Raw genomic sequence first — 21,668 nt, forward strand, 5'->3', positions numbered from 1 at the left:
TGGCTATCTCCGAAGCTGTGACAGTTGGAATAGGGACAGAGTTATTAAATAGCAGAAGCCTTAGCACCAACCTCATGGACAAGTTTGAGCATCAGAGCTCCACAGAGCTCAGCAGAGCTACGTATGTATTGGCAGGGTCCTTTTGGTGGCATCGGTCCTTGAGCAGGATGCCAAGGACTTGGTGTGGCACATGAGTGGCTTTTCACAGCATCTTTATTAGACACCTACCACCACGGGCTGGTAGATGAAGAGAAGTGAAGCATTTCCAGCATTTCCAATCCTGATGTTCTTAGATTTGAGACTTAACAGACAGCTAAGAATAAGGCCACTTAACACAGCAAAGGAATTTTTCTAATAATACTATCTAAGAACAAATTATAAACCACCTTGTCACAAAATTCTTTATCAGATGTTGTCGCGTAGCTAAAAAGAGTAACAAAAGCAGCTGGGTGAAAAAAAGGACTCAAGCAATTCAATTCTCATTGAAATCCATGAACAAGCAGAGACTTTCAATGTCGCTTCCTTCATTTCACCTTCTCTTTTTCCTTTGTGGTGGGTTTTCTTCATTTCATAGTTATTACAAGAGCAACATTTCTATTAGGTACTCATGTGTTTGCAGCTGCACAAGTCACGGAGACCAAGCTCCCACCCCAAAGCAGTTAATGAGAGCTGTTTTTGTAGCTTCAAGTCTCTTCTCCCAAGTAGCAAGTGATAGGACAAGAGGAAATGGCCTCAAATTGTTCCAGGGAAGGTTCAGATCGGACATTAGGAAAAAATTCTTCACAGAAAGGGTTGTCAGGCATTAGAACAGGCTGCCCAGGGAAGTGGTGGAGTCACCATCCCTGGAGGTGTTTAAAAGGTGTTTAGACGAGGTTCTTAGGAACATGGTTCAGTGCTAGAGTTAGGTTAGGTTATGGTTGGACTCGATGATCCTGAGGGTCTCTTCCAACCAAAATGATTCTATGGAAAGCAGCACTTAAATCCTCGAGACATGTTCTTCACCCCTGAAGAACCTTCCTAAGTAGGACTGTGTGATAACACAGTTGATCCATTGGGTTTCTAGAAAAACAGACTACATAAAATATTGTACTAAGTGCTGAAAGAGCTGAGTGAGGGAACAGGCAGGGAGGAGAAAGAGGAATAGATTATGTGGCCTATTCTACCAGCCACAGACAGGTGCTAGAAAATTGTCCTTGTCCTGGGAAACTCTGGTGGTAAGGTAAAGCTGCTTGGCAACTCAAGCACTACTGCGACCACCTGGAAAAGAGGTGCTGGTGAGGAGAGGTTGCCCAGGGACCTGAGGCTGGGTTTGGCAGCCCCTGCTCCAGCGTTCCCCACAAGCACAGCAGGCAGAGCACGAAGAACGGAGGCACTGCTTCTTCGGGGTGAGCAACCAGAGGTCACCAGCATCGCTGTCGAGATACAGCATGAGCTGGCTGATATTAAATCTGTTTTTACTTACAGTGAAATTATTACTAATAAAGCAATCTCTATTTTTCTATAACATACCCAGCTGGACGGTGGGATTTAATTGCTTTGTTTTAAAATAAATACTGTGTACAATCTGCTTTGCTTAAAACATCAGGCTGCAGACCTGAGGACAATTTATTTCAACGCTAGCAAGGCTACGGAAGATAGAACTGTCTCTTTTCTCTATTCTTCCCACACCACCCACTGCGAGGAGACCTTTCTATGCAACCGAAGCAAGTTCTGAAGTAATTTTTTGGCATGTGAGTTTTAATTGTACATGTATCATCTGATTAGGTCTGGGTTTGGATGTCAAGTTCACATACTGTTGCGTAATCAAACACCCAATAACAAGAAAGTTATAGAAATTCTTTATCAGATGTTCGGATAGCACTGTTGCAAACCATCTGGTCTCACTTATCTGCTAAATCAAGATAATGGGTGGTATCCATCATTACTAATGAATGATTCATGGTAACATATCAGTATCCTCTTGACCCGTAGCTGAGGTAATGCACAGTTCTCTTTTGCTATTATTTTCCCAGAGTCGGCTGATTTGCTGCAGAATAATGACTAAAAGTTGTGGTAATATTTCCGAAGACTGAATTCCCTAAGTAAATTTTTAGTATTTCAGATTTCGTTAATGATCCTTCTCTTGTTTGTCTGGATATGTATGTGCTTTATACATTACAGCGAGTGTTCATTTGACCTGAAAGCTGTGTTTTTCATCACTTTTCCAATTATGAAACCTTTTGAAGAAAGTCAGTCAAGTTTTTAAGTCTGCAACCACAGACACTGCTGTTGGCAAAAGTGTAGGCATGGAGATAAATATAAACAGATGTTTCAGGGTTTTTTTATGAAGGGCATGATTTCTTTTCAATGCCCACATTAACATTAATGGGAGTTACGCAAAGGCAGCGAGAGACCGTACCCACCGATGATTAATCTAAAATGTCTGCACAACTTGAATGAATCAAGCACTGTGTACAACTGATACCCAAATACAATTAAGAGTCTAAGGTTGGTCTTTTTTATTTTTTAACAGCCCTCTAAACCAATTTTGTATTGGGTGTTGGAAGCAAATTTAAAGAATATAAATATAGGACCAAATTTTGCCAGCTGCTAAAAATGTGTGTAACTCCCACAGACTTCAGCGGAAGCATATGCATATGGGGGCAGAATCCTACCCTTAGTAAATCAGAAATTATCAAGATAATAAAATAAATTACTTCTGTGGTGTCAATTCTTTAATTCTTTGGAAAGTTCCCCATTTGAATATGAAACCTGTTGGATAAAAGATGAAGGATTATGCCCATAACCAGATAAAGCTGAATTATTTGGAACATTTTTTTCACAAGATGCTGTCAGGAACAGCTTGATTGCTATCTATGCTCTCCCAGCTCCACTCTGCAGCAACATTAGCAGTTGTCACATGGAGGATTATGAAGTTTCAAAAACTCCCTGTATAAAACTACCAATTTTAATTACTGGAATTGCCAAACTGGTTTCATACCAATAAGCTTGATATTGTTGTCTTCATCTAGCAACAGATTTTCTATCTTCAAGTCTCTGAAAGAAATAAAATATTTTGAGTGAGCCTCCAAAATAATGAAGCAGCTTCCCATCACTCTCATCAGTGTATTTACAAGATCCATATATAATAACACGTATAATGAAAGCAGCACACACAGTTCCACATCCAGAGCAGAAAGCCCCATGCATTGTCTCCTCTCCAAAATTACCAGTGCCTTCATACACATTTCACACCTATTCTTCAGGCACAAAATAACTTTATAAACATTTGTCAGTACATCCTGTACTTAATCAGGTTCTTCAGATTTCTCACGTACTTAAAAATTTGCAGAAATGTTATACACTGGAAATATTTCAAATATATGTTTTTGGAACTGGAGGTCACTTTCTCATCACTCTTCACAACCAAAGGCTCTTCACTGGCCGCAGCTGAAGAATAAACTTTCTTCTGCAGAGATCTGAGGACTCAAGCATCTGTTTGTCTACAAGGGAGACCAGACTCAGCCCTCCCTGGTGATGAGGCAGCCAAACTCCCTACAAGAGGTGGTCAGCACTGGCACTCTCATTTGCTAGAGGGGAAAAATGAGGCTGAGGGATTGAAATGATTTGCCCAATGCCATCCAGAAGGCCAGTCACAAAGCCAAGAGAAGACGTCGCATGTGTTTTCCGAGTGTCACGTTAGTACTTTCCCCACTGTGCCATGCTGCCCGGCCCCAAAGAGCTACTGCACGGAGCAGGGCCGGGACCAGTTTTGAGGGAGAGAGGATAAAATTGTGGTCTCCCCCTACAAGAAGGCCAACACCTCCTTCTGACAAGTATGTCAGCACATTGTTCACTTCACATGTGCCCTTTCATCATTTAACAATGTGGTTGTGCTTTCCTAAATCATGTTCTACCCAAGAAAAATATCCCAGAGGTTACGCTTCCACACCAAGCAAAAACACCCCAAAACTCCAAACTGTACAGGCCAAGCATTAAGTATAACGTGAAGAAATCATTTAGGTTGCAACATTACTTGTCTGTGACTTCTGGCAGTTGGCTGTGTCTTTATCACGATAATTTTTTCCCCTATCCAGACATAAAATATTTCTAACAATTAGCATGCTGGGATTGCAATAGCTCAGACGGGCAGTGATGCTTCTCTCAGCACGCTTCGGAAAAATCTGGATAATATAGCCATCAGCTATAATTATGGGAAGTCAGTGACATCCATGGTATTTCGCCTTTGTAAGGCAAAAGGAGTAATGAAGTATGTCTCTATTACAGATGAAAATATAAGGCTCAATAAAATAAGACAAGCCAACCAACCAAACCAAACAAAGCAGTTTCACAAGAAAGGATCTGGGAAAGAAAGCAAAACAGCTGTGACCAACTCTAAGCCTTTCTTAAATGCTCCCCTCCATTGCATTTTATGCCCATGCTGTGTTTCAAATCAATCTGTGGCAAAAGACCGCTTGCAGGTAGGATGCCACTCGCTTCATCAATACAACCACAAGGACCTCCTTAGAATTGAACAGATGTTTCTGCACCCCTGTGAGCAATTCTTGAAGATTTTCCTTCCTCCACATGTAAAAAGAAACAGGGGAAATACTACATAAATCTACTAAAGGAGAGTATTTTGCAAATTTGAGCTGTTCAGGGGAGATATCCAGCTTTCCTAGAGTGTCCAGCCAAACAGTGCGCTTCCTAAGGAGAGGACCGTGTTCTGTGCTTAGTGGCAAAACACATCAGCACCCGTCCCCTTCACGGAGAGGTAACGTAACTCAGTCAATAAAGCGAGAGACAGGAGGAGGGAGTTATATTCCCTCCTCTGGCAATAACCCAGCGTGTTGACTTGAGCAAACCAGCCACCTTAAAAGTGACAGCCACTTTCAAATATCATGACGGAGATGGAACCGCGCTTGGCTGTGTTTTGACCAAGACCCAGCCCACGAAGAGCCTGCTCTCCAGCCCTGCTCCTGCGGCAAGCGCTGGCTCCAGACCATGCACCCCATGAGCCCAGCTGGAATCCACAGCACCCCTTCTCCTCATCCACGGGAGACTCCGCATGTCGTGACGGGGCTGCAGACCCACCACCTTGCGTCCTCCAAAAGGAGCTTCTCTTGCAGGACAACCGCCGCCACTGAGAAATGGCCTGATACAAGGAGGACATGCCCTGCCAGATGGATCCAGATCAACCCTCTTCTGCTTCCCTCTACTGCCAAAAAAGGGCTTATTTCTTCAAGTCTCGTGCCTTATTACTTGCAGGTGAAGGTTTTCACAGGCAGCGCGGTTAGCTTCTAGAAAGATATCAGGGCTGGGAATTTAACAGGAGAGACTGCCAAAAAAACAGTATGGGAAAGAGGGAAAAAAATATAGATCAAAAAACTAAACTAAACTGAAATCAACACGTGGAGCTTCAGCCCATACACCGCAATGCTCAGTATGATGTCTCAAAGCGAGAAGAAAGGCCATTTGGAAGCCCTGAGTATATTAAACATCATCTAAGAAGAGGTAAGACTTTAAAAACAAAGGCAAGGGAATGGAAAGATGAAAGCTGTAAGTTGAGGAGAAAAGACACACAGGCAATTGGAATAATAAATGAGTGATAGGAGGGCTAAAAATAAACACAAGATATTTAAAAGGATCCAAAGTTTAAAAAAAGGAACCACTAAAGCTAAATGTTACAGGACATTTCAAAGCTATTAGAGGAAAAAAAAAAAAGTTTAAATATAGCCTCAGTATAGACTGCAATCAGACCTGGTTAATTAAAGATGTTTACCCGTATGCCTATTGCAGATTTGCTGGTAAGTGGTAACTGATCTAATAGTCCATATGCACCACATTTTTGTCAACCCATGTCAATAAGAAAGCACTTCTTTTCAGTGTGACACTGGGAGGTGGGACAACAGGCTTTTACTCCTTGATAAAACCTAAGCAGCAGCTTCCACATGAACCAGCCTTAGAAACACGAAGCGAAAGCTGTATGAAACCAAACCAAAAATCCCCAGACTAAGTCATAGTTGGAGAACTGCTACTAAACAGATCTGGGCCCTTGAGCGGGCACCGGGCAGGACCCTCGGGCAGCCCCATCCCCTGCAGCCAGCTGGCAGCGGGGCAGAGACGGCAGGTACCTGCAGCCAGGACAGCAAACGTGCAAACAGAACCTACCTGCCTGGGCAAGACCTGTGGCCGTCAGGACAGAAAGGTTATTCAGTAAGCACTTCAGGCAACTCTAACAACGCACCAGATTACCCTCTTTTTAGCAAAAAGTGTAGTGGTATAATCCAATTGTGTATCTGCTCATCCTACTGAGAGACAGGATCAACTTCCCCAAAGTTCCTAAATGCTTCGCTATGTCAGTTCTATCCAATTCAAACTTTAATTATTTTTTACAAAGAGGGGCTTATCTGAGTTGCTGCTTTGTTTGAATGTATGCATTAATTCATTGCAATGGAAAAAGTAGCACCATTGCACCCGAAAGCGTTAGGGAACCCTGAATTTCATGCACTATAATATAAATTGTTGAAAAAATCAAAGCAAACATACCACCTTATTTATTTTAGTCAGCAGAGGTTTTTGCATGTTTTTAATTGCTGCATGCTGCAAGAGAGAATGTGAGTTACCACCTACGACACACACAGCAATTGAAGTCCTTGCTGAAGTCAATGGGAAGACCCAGAGCATTGAACATCAATTGAACATCAGGAACACATGCTGGTCACTGTGGACTCAAAGGCCCTCACAGTTTTGCATGTGGTGTGCACTTCTTGGTGGGTTCCTGGAGCTGGACACAGCTGCTTTGCAACTGGAAGGGCTGGGCAAGAACTCTCTTATGCCAGCAGCACGTGCCACGCTGTGTGGCCTTGAGGCGGGCAGAAGAAATGCAGTTGCTGGAGACCTTCAGTTTCCCTCCTTGAAGTAAATCTGATCTTGTTCCTCACTGTCACAGCTCCTCAAACAACAAGACGAAAGGATTTTTTTTTTCTCCCCTTAAGCAAATTTCTGGCATTCATTGCTGAAAAAACTTTAAAATGCCCTCGGTGATTACATACTAAAGAAACAACAAATTTTACCTTTTCCTGAGGGGTTAGTTCTGTGATGCTCAGAGTTTCTAACTATGGTATAAGTTAGTCAAGTCTATGAATAATGAAGACAGTCAAGAAAGATCAAGCTGCCTTTCCACAATGTGAAGAATCAGCATATATTTATGCCTCGTCAGCTAGTGAAGCTAGCAGCATGCAGTTGGCGTTCCCTGTATTTGAAAATATGCCTTCTTCATGGGATGGTTTACAGAATCACAGGATGGTTGGGGTTGGAAGGGACCTCTGGAGATCATCCAGTCCAACCCACCTGCTAAAGCAGGTTCACCCAGAGCAGATGGCACAAGAATGTGTCCAAGTGGGTTCTGAATGTCTCCAGAGAAGGAGACTCCACAGCCTCTCCGGGCAGCCTGTTCCAGTGCTCTGGCACCCTCAAAGTAAAGAAGTTTCTCCTCATATTCAGATGGAACCTCCTGTGCTCCAGTCTGTGCCCGCTGCCCCTCATCCTATCGTTGGGCACCACTGGAAGGAGTCTGGTCCCGTCCTCTTGACACCCACCCTTGAGATATTTATAAACATTGATGAGATCTGCTCTCAGCCTTCTCTTCTCCAGGGTTGTTTGGGAGTTTGTTCTGCTGTTTGTCTCTGGCTTTACTTAGACCTTCGCAGACCACTTTGGAAACCCCGACTCCAGCCAGTGACTCCCCCAAGCAACACAAGCCTGCTCCACCGAGCAAGCTACCCCAGGCTTCAGCTGTCAGCTCGGCGTGCTTTTGAAAGCAGCTTATTCAGTGCCATTGCAAACATCAGACAGCAAAATTGAAGTTCTTGCATTTCACACTTTATTTCTTGTCTGGGGGAGGAGGGATGAGAAGGAAGGTTTTACCAGCAAGCAGCTGCAAAGCAGCAGTGGTTGGCTCCTGTCTCCTGCATCTGATTTGTAATCAGAACAGCATCATTAAAAAAAATCACTCCTTGACTACCAGCCTGCCAGCCCACTTTCTAGCCCCATGCAAGAGCCGGGGGTGAGCTGCAAAGCTTGCAGAGATCTGGGTTCATCATCTCGTCAATACACATTTTAAAGGCTTTGTTATCAAAATATTATTTATTGAGCCTGATTCTTCTATCAGTCACATCACTGAATTCAATGCGGCTGCCTCTGTAAAAGAGGAATTCAGTCTATTGTCTGCACTAAAACAATGTTTAGTTTGTTTACAGCAGAGTACTCCAAGAGAGAATGCCCAAAGGTAATTTTAAAATCTGACATAAAATAGAAAGACAAACCAGCTTTGCACTTCAAAAGAAGACTTTGGTCTGTAGTGCAGGATCTGTCATAAATATTGCATCAGCAGCCAGATTACTGGCACTTAAAATTAATAGGATGGAAGTTATCAAAGCCAACATGTCAAAGTAGCAGGTACCAAGGCAGGAATCCTGTAGCACCCTGAGCAACTGGATCATATGACACCACCTTACTCTGCTAGGGAAAGAGATCGTGGAAAAATACATAAACTCTGCTCAAAACCTCAGGTCTTTCAAACTCCTGATCTGATTTTAATTACAAAATGGCAGTGGAAGGTACAAATATGCTGCCACAAAGACAGAAAAAGGGGGAATACAGAAAGCTATCTTTGTTACCAATACATTATTAAATTCTTTTCTTTGACATCCTGACAGTAATTGCACTGAATGGGATTGAATTTTGTTAAAATTACTTTAAAAGGGTTGTTGAGAATTTCCTGTGGGATGCAGTGGCAAGCACCAAGGCATTCACTTCATTTTCCCTGTTGTCCTTATGCTCCCCAGGGGCTTATTGTTCATCCTGCTTTTTGACAGCGTGAAGGCCTATGTAAACACCCTCTGAATAGAGAAAGCTTCACCAGATACTGCCATTTGGGTTTGTTTTCCTCTGTCAGAGGGAAAGATAAATATTCCTACCTGATTCACAGCTGAGTTTGTTGCAAGTATATTTTTAGCAACCAACCAGCTGTTCTGATAGAATGAAACAAATGATTATATGCAATTATATATAGAATAGTGGCATTTCTTTTTTTGGTGAGCGGCCAAGGAGTCCTGAAACCTGGACGCTCCTCACCAAAGATGTAGCTCCTGTACTCAGGAACATGGGGTCTTCATCCATCATAGCAGATGAAATGTTTATAATTTGAAATACATCTACACAGTCAAACGTGAGTATTTTTGGTTTAACTTCTCTAAATAAATGAGGTTTCTTGAAGTTTTTTAATTTTAGGCTGTTTGCACATTAGTGTCTCTTAAAAGAGGTGTTTCCATTGAGTTCTTGGTTCCACCTCTAGTCCAGAGTGCTCTTCTGCCATGCCAAGTCTTGACCGTAAGTCATGAAGTTTACACAATGATATTAATCAAATAATGTAATCAAATTTCATGCAACTTATTTAATCTGGCTTTTTTTTTCATCCTGAGTTATGGAACAGGGCAAGTCATTTGTATTATTCCCTGAATGATGCAGACAAAACCGCTGGTGACTTTCGTAATAAAATAGTCAGTGAACACTTCCAATGTGAATGATGAAAGCATTTGGAGAGAGAAACAGCAGACTGCCTTCTGGCCTAGGATGCCATGTTTTGTTTCACACACAGTGAATGCGAACACCCACAGATCACCATGTAGATGAAAGTGCTGTTATTTTTACCTGTTTTAAAAATAACAACAATAACAACAACAGAACATTGCCATTTTATCCAGGGTGAGAATGAATCAGATTTCTGCACTATTTTTCCCCCTCTTCAGGTGCCGAACGAGTAGTCTGTTTTTAGAGTTGCCACAGTCAAAAGCCTGAGACGCTGAAGGACATCTCCTGGGGTAACTATTATTCTTCCTTCCTCTCTTGCTTGCAGAGAGTCAGGAGAATAAATCTGGATCACTCCAGCAGTGTTTTTCCTGTATCTCTATGCTGTTCTACAGACTTCGTTTGCAGAATAAGTCAAGACATTGAATGGTTAAGCTAGAGAAAATACTTGCAGATATACTTACTGACTGTGGTTCTGTCAAATTCTATCAGTTTAAGCAGAACTGGACCTGCTCATTATCTGGATGGAAGAATCCCAAGGACGAGGTCTGCACTGCACTGTGATTTGAGAAATTGAGTGGATGGAGCACACTGCCTTTGGGGTAAGAATTAATCCAATACCACGAGGCTGGACCGAGAGAACTCAGCTGCCAGATGCAGCAGAGCATATCAGTTATTTCCAGGGCTGCCTCCTCCCTCTGCTCATGAAGGTCCCTGAGCTGCACTTCTGTTTGCAGAAGCAGCAGAGAGAAGAGGGGGTGAGGGCCAAAACTGCCGTGAGCACACAAACATCCATACAGGAACTTCACAGAATCACAGAATCACAGAATGTTAGGGATTGGAAGGGACCTCGAAAGACCATCTAGTCCAATCCCCCCGCCAGGGCAGGAACACCTAGGTGAGGTTACACAGGAAGGCGTCCAGGCGGGTTTTGAATGTCTCCAGAGAAGGAGAATCCACAACCCCCCTGGGCAGCCTGTTCCAGTGTTCCGTCACCCTCACTGAGAAGAAGTTTCTTCTCACATTTAAGTGGAACCTCTTGTGTTCCAGCTTGAACCCATTACCCCTTGTCTTACTGTTGGTTGTCACCGAGAAGAGCCTGGCTCCATCCTCGTGACACCCACCCTTTATATATTTATAAACATTGATGAGGTCACCCCTCAGTCTCCTCTTCTCCAGGCTAAAGAGACCCAGCTCCCTCAGCCTTTCCTCATAAGGGAGATGCTCCACTCCCTTCATCATCTTTGTGGCCCTGCGCTGGACTCTCTCCAGCAGTTCCCTGTCCTTCTTGAACTGAGGAGCCCAGAACTGGACACAATATTCCAGATGAGGTCTCACCAGGGCAGAGTAGAGGGGAAGGAGAACCTCTCTGGACCTACTAACCACCCCCCTTCTAATACACCCCAGGATGCCATTGGCCTTCTCTGCCACGAGGGCACAGTGCTGGCTCATGGTCATCCTGCTGTCCACCAGGACCCCCAGGTCCCTTTCCCCTACACTGCTCTCTAATAGGTCATTCCCCAGCCTATACTGGAACCTGCGGTTGTTCCTGCCCAGATGTAAGACTACATTTTCCCTTGTTATATTTCATTAAATTTTTCCCCGCCCAACTCTCTAGCCTGTCCAGATCTCGCTGGATGGCAGCACAGCCTTCTGGTGTGTCAGCCACTCCTCCCAGCTTGGTGTCATCAGCAAACTTGCTGATAGTACACTCAATTCCCTCATCTAAGTCGTTGATGAATATATTGAATAGTATTGGTCCCAGAACTGACCCTTGAGGCACTCCACTAGATACAGGCCTCCAACCAGACTCCGCCCCATTGACCACAACTCTCTGGCTTCTTTCCTTCAGCCAGTTTGCAGTCCACCTCACTACCCGATCATCCAGTCCACACTTCCTCAGTTTTGCCGTGAGGATGCTGTGGGAGACGGTGTCAAATGCTTTGGTGAAGCCAGGGTAGACCACATCCACTACTCTGCCATCGTCAATCCACCTTGTTATGTCTTCATAAAAGGCTATGAGGTTGGTCAAACATGACTTCCCCTTGGTGAAGCCATGTTGACTGTCCCTGATGACCCTCTTATCCTTGATATGTCCTTGTCCTCATGTTCTCTCTGGACCCCAAAGCCTTGCCTTCTTCCCCCCACAGTAGCCTGTTGATTCTAGCTTGTACCAAAAGAGCTATTTTAGTACAAAATATGGGGTTGAATCCTCTCTGGAAAAAAAGGGAATCAAAGCCAAATCTATCATCCCCCATAAGTGCTTCAGCCACTATGCAGAGGGCAAATTTTTCAGGGAGAAGAACTGCTGCTGAACTCAATACTGCTCTCAAAAGCCAAATGCATTCATCTTTTTCCTGCCTGGTTTTCCTCTGCCCACCTCAGAGACTTTGACCTTTTTCCTTCCTCTCTCTGTACGTACCGGGTACCAATTGACCCCTTAAGGCAAAAAGTAGACTTTTTCCTTTTCCATGCTCCAAATCGTAGGGTTAATAATTTAAAGAGGTCAGCAGTTTAGCTGTTGATAGGGAACCTGCAGAATAGATCTGGTGGCTGCTCAAATATTTGTATTACAGCGGTACCATAAATTTAGCTCAAGATAAGACCTCGGTACACCCGAGGTTGTGTGCGCACGTAGCACCTATCCCTAATGGATCACACGGAACACGCAGAGAGATTCAAGACAAAAAAATACAGTTTTCAGAGCACATGGAGTTCCACCAAGCCAGATGCACCCAACAGCGTTGCACAGCAGTAGGCAGTTCAGCACACAGCTGGGCACAGCTGGAGGAGCTGGCTGTGGGCTGCCTTCAGGCAGTTTGCCAGCTGCACAGCAGCCCTGTGGATGGGTGTGAACCACAGCTCTCCATCAGAGAGTCATACAGAGTCAGCGCAGCCAAGGAAGTTAAGATCCTCAAAAGCGTTCAGGTGTCTAGATCCTACTACGTGCCTGTGTAACCTAAGAGGATGGGACTTACACAACTTGCTCAGCATCATATGGGAAGTATGTGAGAGTCCAGACTTAACACCAGTTGGCCCAAATTTAGAAAGCAGAGCTTCCTGCTTAGACAAGACCCTATAAATACACCAAAGAAAGGAAAAGGAGACATAGTGGCTCAGACCAAAGGTCCACCCAGCCCACCATCCCCCTGTCTCCATAGCAGCCAAGAACACATAAGTGGAGAAAGGAACAGGGACATGCAATCACATGTGACACTTCCACCTATATTCTCCTAGCCTCTACCACTTGCTGCTCAGGGACTTCAGGCAGAGGTAGCTATTCCTTATTCAGCAACCCTCTGTAGACTTCTCTCTGATGAACTTGTTTCCCCTTGAGCCCAGGCAAACTTTCAACTTCACAGCATCCTCCTCCTGCAAGGAGATCCACATCCTGCCTATACACTGATTGAACAAAGGTCCTGAAGGAAGAAAGCGAGGTATCACAACATTCTGCATCTCTCCTGAGAAGACACTGTGAGATGAACAGTTGCGTACTCTGCACTGTCCTGCACAGTAATCAAACCTGTGAGGTCCTGTGGGAGCAATATAAGCAGCAGAAAGAGCAGAGAAGTAGAAGCAAGGGACTTCTGTGGTCCCGTTCAGGCTTTGTCCCAGCTGTGTCACTGTGAGGCTTTGGGCAAATCAGTTCATCTCCCCATACTGCTGTATTTCCACTGGCAAAACAACAGACACAACCACCTCCTCAAAGAAATAGTATAATGATTCATTAGTTAATGTTGGTACAGCGCTTTGAAGAGGCAAAATAGTGCTACTTGCAGGAAAAGAGTCCTACTTTTGGAAAGCACAGGCTTATCTTTAAGGACGTGGAGTCAGCACAGCTCCTGTGTGCCCACCTGGAGTCACACACTTACTTTGGTGCTTTCTGCAGATACTTCCTGATGTCTACAATATGAGCATCTAAACAACATAACGGAGATTAGCCGAAAAAGCTGTCAGGAACATGTTTTAATAAGGAACACTCCTTAATATACAAATAAATGCCAAAATGCCAATTAGAGGCTCTGAGATAAATTTTACCTAGAGAGCATTTTTAAGACTACCTGTGAACTACTCCTGCCCGGTGAAGGTGTTCAACTGCCAGGATAAGCTGCCGGATATATTTGCGCGCTTCGTGCTCCTCAAGCCTTTTTTTCTCGTAGATCTTGTGCATCAAGTTGCCACCAGGGCACAGCTCCATGACAAGGTAGTAGCTGTTTTCAGTTTCCAGTATATCCAGCAGCTGAGCAATATTTGGGTGGCGGATCATTTGCTGGATCTGCCCTTCCCGTCGCAGATTCTTGGTGACATAAGTGTCCTTTTTGGCTCTTTTCTTGTCAATTACTTTCACTGCCACCTAATAAAAAAACAGAGGAGAGGGGGTTGTTAGCAGTCACACTGATGATTTATTTCTCTAACCTTGTATGAACAACATTTAAAAAAAAAAATAAAAAATCAAAAATATGTCGGTCTCAACAGATACACCATGGTTTCAGGCATGACCGTCCAGGTCAGTGAGACAGCATTTTTCCAGACCCACTGACAATTTCTTTCTTTATTCTCTTGTATGATGACAGACAAAAGTTATTGCAAGAAAACAGGTAACAAAGAAGAGGAGACAAACACATTAACCATATCCAAACAGCACACTTCATACTGGGAATTTATTTTATCTGTTTTCCCAGAAAGTCTTCAAGCTGGTGTTTACAAGTTTTAAGTATAATTTTTGGCTTTTCCTAGTGTTGGATATACGACTTGAGATTATATGCTTCCATGACAAGTTTCTTAAAATATAGCCAAGTGTTAGTTTTGCATGATTAAACAGAATAAAAACATACTATGAAAAACAAAATAATTTTTGTACCACTCTCTTGGCACATTTCTTTTTTTCTCTTTTAAAATCTACATGAAAGACTATCTCCTTGTGACGTCTAGAACCGAGCAACTCTGCAAGACCCAAGAAGGCAAAACTTTTTTTTTTTTTCTTAATGCAAGTTCTCAGTGGCACACCTGCTCATAGCTGTCCAAGTCAACTGAAGGCCGTCATGGAAGTACGTAATACAACTAAGGGAACTCCACCACAATCTACAACACAGCACATGCTAGTGCCTATCGAAGTGCTTTCTGTCTCCTTGTTCTTGCAGAATGCCACATGAGAACAAAAGGATGGGACTGGCTACAACATCACACCTAAAAAATCTGGTTCCTTTTATTGTTTTAATGGATTGACTAAATCAGGGACGTCAAACTCATTTTTACCGGGGGCCACATCAGCCTTGCAGTTGCCTTCAAAGGGCCGAAAGTAATTTTAGGACTGGATAAATGTAACTACTCCTACATTTATAAATAGAAGTATAATATACATATAAGATATGATAAAAGTATCTGCCTTTTTCTGCCTGAAATTTATAGACCTTTATTGAGATTTCTTATTTAGATTGGGTGCTGCAGACAGATTGGGTGCACTAGACAAAGATTTAACAGCTTGTGCCAGGCTGAGCAACAAAAGGCTCCATGAAATCCTCCTCCCGGGCTCCTCATTTCCTCAGAGCTTTGCAACAAAGGGAGTTCTTCACCGCACACACCCAGACCCCACAGCTCCCCCATCGTTATCCAAGTGACAGCTGCTCGTTTGTGAGGATTAGAGTGGGGGAAAAGCGGTGCTTGGCATTCCTGCCCGACGCTGAATTTTATATGATGTGAATGAGTCTTCTTTGCATGGGTACAGGCCCAACAAAACCACAGAAAATGCCACATCGCCCCCCCCCAGAGAGAGGCACAAAGATGCTGCACCCACATCTTTGCCGTCTGCCTTGATTTGGCCTTGGAGGATCTCCCACATTACCTTACTCCTACAAGGAGACCGAATAACAAATGTGGGGAAAACCTCAGAGTTTTATTTACCCTAGACAGGAACAAGCCCAAGAGGCTTCCCTCCACCTCCAGCTCGTACAACATCCCTCCTCATGGCCGACGAACTAACTACTCACAGCAAACTCACTTGCAACTACGGCCAACCCCACTGTGACAATCCACAGCGCTGCGGGCTGGTGGGCTTCGGCAACAGGGAGACAAACTTAGCCAGAATGCATCTGGCTGCCTTCCTAGCTTGAGAAAGTGCCAAGCACACAACAGCTCCCAGTCTGACTAGCCCTACCTATATTTTTTTCTGCAAGCAAAGATTAAATTAGCGAATATTTTCATTTTCCTTTAAAGAACAAAAACCACAAAAAATACGGTCTGGAAATACGATAACAAAAATAGGTCCATACCCTTTGACACGAATGCCCTGGAATCAAAGTCAAGTTTCATCAGCAGAGGAATTGAAGAATAAAACCACAGGAGTTGGGGCTTCATAGCCTGTCCTAAGAGCCAGAAGTCAGTATCGCTGGGCATGTTATTAACTGGATACATTGCTGCTGCTAAAAGATGATTCTGATTAAATACCCTTGATAAAGAGATAAGGCTGAACACCACACACAAGACAGCCACCTGGGTGAAGCCCTGAGCAGCATCAGACCATAAACGCCTGGAAGCTACATTCCTGACTAGTCACATTAAAGAAAGATCATTTAGTCATAAGATAAAACAACAGGTAAATTGCAGCTTAACTTCACCATTTTTGAAAGCCCCAGGTGATTCACCAAGGAAACAGTCTTAAATTAGTATGTTCTTCCATATAATAAGGTAGAACTGAGAACATACAGGCTTGCATGGATTATTTAGGCAGAAAACCACAGAAGTTATTCTGGTGAGGACAAACAAATTCATCGGTTACAGAAACATGAGATGCCAGATTGTTTGCTGGCAGCACCACACAATCTCTGCGAAAAATTTTTCAAAAAGCCGAAAGAAAAAAAGCTGATATTTTCCACAGCTGCAGGATACAAAACATGGAGTATTGACAGTATGGTGCAGTAATCTGTTACCCATAGCGGTAAGTCATCCCCAATTCATTGAGCAAAAAAAGCACTTTACTACACATGTACACATCTGCTGCCCAGGCTGAGCACAGCTGTGGAGATGGGGCAACCACCTGAACCAAGGAGACAGAGCTAACTACGTGACTACCTGATGACTTTTTGACTATCACAAAGAATTAGCTTTCTGTGCCTTAAAGACAAATTTTCTCCTTGATTTTGACAGATACTTGGTCAGGTACCCTACCTATCCCACAAGACAAGTGAAGCTGCTTTCAGAGCCATCCCTGACTCCTGACCTTGCCCCCTTCAAGGCCTCTTGCATCGGGTCTGAGAGATCCACCAGCACAGCTGACAGAGCTGACAAAGGTGGAAACAACAGTTTTGTTTTGGCAGCAGCCTTGCATAGGCGAAAAGAGAAGAGTGAAAGTCCAGGTAAGACTAGGGCAGAGTTGCATGTCCCGCAGCAGGTAGGAAACCAGCTTCAGGCGATATTGCTTGCTCCTGGGACAGATGCGCATGGGACTTTGCATCCTCTCCCAGGTCCATCCTGCAGCACAGGGCACCCCGGAAAGATGGCAGAGAGATGCCCACCCACTCTCCATCTCAGGAAATATTCAAGAGCCATGGTCTTTAAAGAAACCTCTCTGTATCTATCTATCTATCTACCTCTCTGTACTCAGCGCTGGTGAGGCTGCACCTTGAACACTGTGTTCAGTTCTGGGCCCCTCACTACATGAAAGACACTGAGGTACTGGGGAGAGTTCAGAGGAGGGCAACAAAGCTGGGAAAGGCTGTGTGTGTGCATACACCTGAAAGTTTCTATTCCTGCAGAAGGAAAATGCATTCAGTAAATACTATAGATGTTAGATAACCATAAAATAAACACATTTGAGCTTTCACGGCCTGCCCAAGACGTGCCAGTTAGTCAGTTTTGCTCTCCCAAGTTTCAAGCAGAGGCTCTTTGTCTCTGCATCATGCCTATCTCCTGACTTGCATTCTTGGCCTATATTGGCACAGAAATAAAAAAATAAATGATAAAACAAGTATTTACTCTGTGAATATGTTGCAACAGTGGCTCTTGACATTCGACACTTTGCTTTTGGCTAAACCTTTGCTGTGTAAATAAATGAATGGTTTGGGTTATTCTGTGTTATGAGATACAAAGATGAGTAATAGGACATATTTTTGGTTCCCGAGTCCTAGAATTATACTGTTGGAATGAATTACTTTCCTGAAGTTTATGGTGTGACACATCATATGAGCAATTGCTGCTTTTCTCGATCGTTGCACTAAAATAGCTCAGGTTGGGCTAAAGCACACTGAAGCAGAGGTGAGGGGGAAGAACAAGCACCCCTCTTCTCCCCAGATCCTTGGAGGAGACGGTGACATCGGTTACTGAACCAAGCAGCTAAAACACCATCAGCAAATACAGGCACGTGTCATCACCCAAACAAAGGCACACGTTTGACACACACGGGCGGAGGATTTTTGCCAGCTGGTGTTTTAGGAGAGTTTGTGAATCTGCAAGAGAGAGAGGCGGAGGGGTGGAGCCGACTGGCGCCAAACTGCACAAGAACAGTCACAGCAAGGCCCTGAGAAAAAGCAAGAAGAGACAGTTTAAAGGACCAAACGTTGCCTGGAGAAGTCTGGGAGCCAGGGCTTCGGTTGCTAGATCACTGCCTCATCCAGAGAAAACACATTTTGCACCCTCCTTGTAAACAGTCATGCCTCGACATATGAAATTGCAACAAAGCATGGCAGGCGGCTCACACACATCCTAAGGATGCCCCAGCATAGCATCCATATGCCCGTGCAAGAGGCACATTTCACGGTGGGCGGCTTCCCAGATCTGTGCCCCGACAGCAGCCCGAGCCCATGGAGCCAGCGACGGGTCTGCTGCACCAGGCAGGAGGAACCTCCAGGTACTCAGTAGGTAGAATTCAAAGTCATCTTCTCCCCCTCCCCTTAGGCCAGCCATTTATAAGCCTGCCAGTGACACTTGGAAAAATCACAAGTCAAGAAGTAGTGCTTTTGTTAGCGAGGGAAAAATGTTTGCTTACCCAGCAGACATGCAAAGGTCTGTCCAGATCATTGCCCGACTGCTCTGCAGCAGCATCATTTTGTCACAGTGGAACTCAGTTTTACTGAGACTTTTTTTTTCTTCAGACCAACCCTCCATAAATACTCCTCGGTGCTGGCAACCTGCTTTGAAAACTCAGACTTTTCAACTTCTGTTGTGCTTCAATAAGAAATTCAAGGCATGGTATGCCTGCAGTGTACTGCTGATGAGAAACTAAATGTCAGGTACCAGGATGAAATTGAACGCAAAAACACAATAATATTGGGGGGGAGGATGGATCCAAGCCTGCTGTAGAACACGTTTCCAACTACACACAAAATTGATGGAAGGCAATCGGGTTTCTGGTTTTTGGTCGGTTGTTCTCTCCCTCCCCAAGCTGCAAAAAGTTTTATTCGAGCCATGGTTTTACAGTAAGAAGACCTCTCCCTCTACCTAGCTTTCCCTGGTCAATCTAAAGCTTCAACCAGTTAAGACACATAATGATTCCATCTGAACAAAAAACCATGTAATAACCACACGTCCAGCAGTGACTTCAGTCACACGATATGTTAGCACTTGGGGAACCCAGGTCGAGTTCAGCCTCGGGTTTCTTGCTCACCAGATCTGGATGTCTTTGCACAGGCTGTCTCTTGGCAGAAGGAAGCACCTCAATGGCAGCAAGGCCTTCTGATTGCCAGAAAATGGGTTTTTGCAATGGCCTGTTTGCCAAGATGTTTTGAACAATACATCAGATGCTTGCAATAACATCTGGAAGAATAGCTTCATAGTAATGGCCCTGCCTGGCAAATGATGTTATAACATGTTTAACTTTACAGAGAACAGAAGATTGCACGTGACCTTGCGAAATCAGGGTATGACATTTTGAGGACTTTTTAAGAGTTTTCCCCACTTACCCAACGACCTGAATTGTTTCCTTCTGCAAATTCTTTCCCAGCTTTAAATAAGAGGAAGGCAGCTCCTGCAGAGCTCTGCCAAAGGGAGCTCCAGCTGAATTGAGAGGAAACTGGATTGAATAAGAATCTAGCAAGCACTGTGGGGTTTGGCCAGGAGAACAACATAGCACAAGAGAAGTCACTTCAATTACTGAAGGGATTATTCAACTATTGGAAGGACAACCCCCCTGACTTTTTTTTTTTTTTTTTTTTTTTTTAAATTCTCCTCCTCTTTTTGTTTTTGCCAGAGTCTGGAGATGACGCCAAGCCAGGCAGCAGTGCTGACTCTCAGCACTGTCCTGGGCCATGGGAGGCCTGGTGCACCCTGACCATTCAGATGAAGTTCAGAGCTGCAGGCTACAAGGTGCAGCTTGGGGGACAGTCAGTGGAAAAGCCTGAGACTTGGACTTCTGCACTTAACTTTGCTGTCTGGTTTAAGCCTGGCCAGGAGAATGAGACGAAGAGCCAGACCAAGTATGTGGTTTACAGCCATCATTAGTGGAAGCCCATCTCTAGCTCTTTTTTTAAGTGCACAGGATGACTTATTCAATGAATTCATTTTCTTTTCTTCTTTTCAGTGTCTGGCATCACTTGTAGCTTGCTTTGTATTTACCACTGTTCTAACCACAAAAATCTGAGCTTAGTTTTCAAAACCGGCTGGTGATTTCGGGTGGCCAATTCAAATCATATTAAACAGACCTAACTTTGAAGCCTGCAGAGTTGTCAGCACAGTTGTGAAAGCAATCCCTTCAAAGGTATCTCAGTTTGGGCAACCAACCAGCTTTTCACAACTGAATCCAAGGATTAGAAAATGCCAACTTCATTCACTGGGTAGCATTTATTCTTTCCTTTAGCTGTTACAGCTTTGCAAATTTTTACAGTACAGCAAAGAAATATTTTTTTATATAGCAAGTTCCAATATCTTCAGAAATAAAGCATTAAAAAAGGATCATCCAAGCAAATGCATATCAGAAATCAATAAACTGTATGCCTTCAGAAAGGACCACACATGTCCCACTCAGGACAGAGAGAAATCACAGCTCTTGTGTTAGGACCACCAGACATGGATGAGTCAAGACATCACAGTAAAACAAGTAAAACAAGACATCACAGTAAAACAAACTTAACTTTCACCATGGGACCATACACAACGAAACTGTTCAGAAAGGTAAGATCCTTGATGTTAGGCATTTGCCAGATTATCTTGTAGCCAATAACTACCCAATTCAGAGAAAGTCTGAAGAGGCTCCCAGGGCAGCATTTTTGGTGGGACTACCTTTGCCTATCCTGCTTGGATTCCTAGTTCCCTAACAAATGTTAGCGTTCTATTCACCTTCCAAGAAGAGCTTTCAAAGAAAACCACAGAGTACTTCTGAAAGTATCACAAGAAGGTAACCACTTGCTAACCCTTCTTACAGCTTAGCCATTCACTTCAAGGAAGCCAGCAATCCTCCAAACCCACAGCAATGTGCAAAGGCAGACTCCTCCACAAGAATAACACCTGTCCTATTTATCAAGAAGAGAAAAGAACCACCATTCAGTGATGGCCATCTGATACCTTTTATATTTACCTTGTAAGCTTGCTACAAATGGAATAGCGGGGACAGAGGTTGAGTTAAACACGTGCATGCATGTGCACATACATGCACTGTGAAAAGCCTGCTCAGTAGCTATACAATTAGAGATGCTTTGAGGTTTTACATTAAAAGAAGCAGTACCATCTCTTTGCTTCACACTTGAGTGGCGGTGTTCAGTCTGATAGATTTTGTATCTACTCTTTGTAAGACAGCTGAATATATAGTTTTTCTTTTGTATTTGCCCTGACGTAAGTGAAATCAACAATGAAAAAAGGTAGAGAGTAGATACTTCTGTTAAAGTATCCTCTTTTTTTTCTGAGTCTCTGACAGCATAACCCAAGAGTTTTGAGCTTAATAATACATAAAACCCGTTGCCGTAGACAAGCACAGGATAAATGTCTGAGTAGGCAGGAGGCCACTCTCTCTGTTAGCAGGCTAGACAGAGTCAGGAAAGCTTGAAATCAGTGCCTGAAGAAATGTAAACTCTTCTAAATAAGAAAGTAGTCCTGAGTAAACTCACTCGTATACTTCAGATTCAAGGTAGCTTGAACAGAAGGAATTAAATCGCCAGGCGATTAAAAAAAAATTA

At 43.7% G+C, this 21,668-nt stretch overlaps 1 protein-coding gene across 2 annotated transcripts in view; it reads right to left on the minus strand.

Moving 5' to 3' along the window:
- HUNK (hormonally up-regulated Neu-associated kinase) overlaps nucleotides 1-21,668 on the minus strand; it is a 60,427-nt gene that overhangs the window by 26,909 nt on the left and 11,850 nt on the right. For both annotated transcript variants that reach the window (XM_065648858.1, XM_065648867.1), the window contains exons 2-3: nucleotides 13,632-13,924; nucleotides 2,981-3,036 (exon numbers count right to left, since the gene is read on the minus strand). In XM_065648858.1, the coding sequence (XP_065504930.1) occupies nucleotides 2,981-3,036; nucleotides 13,632-13,924 (349 nt within the window). The remainder of the gene's footprint in view (nucleotides 1-2,980; nucleotides 3,037-13,631; nucleotides 13,925-21,668) is intronic.

Source organism: Caloenas nicobarica, chromosome 1, assembly GCF_036013445.1.
Source record: "Caloenas nicobarica isolate bCalNic1 chromosome 1, bCalNic1.hap1, whole genome shotgun sequence".
In the NCBI taxonomy this organism is placed as follows: Eukaryota; Metazoa; Chordata; class Aves; order Columbiformes; family Columbidae; genus Caloenas; species Caloenas nicobarica.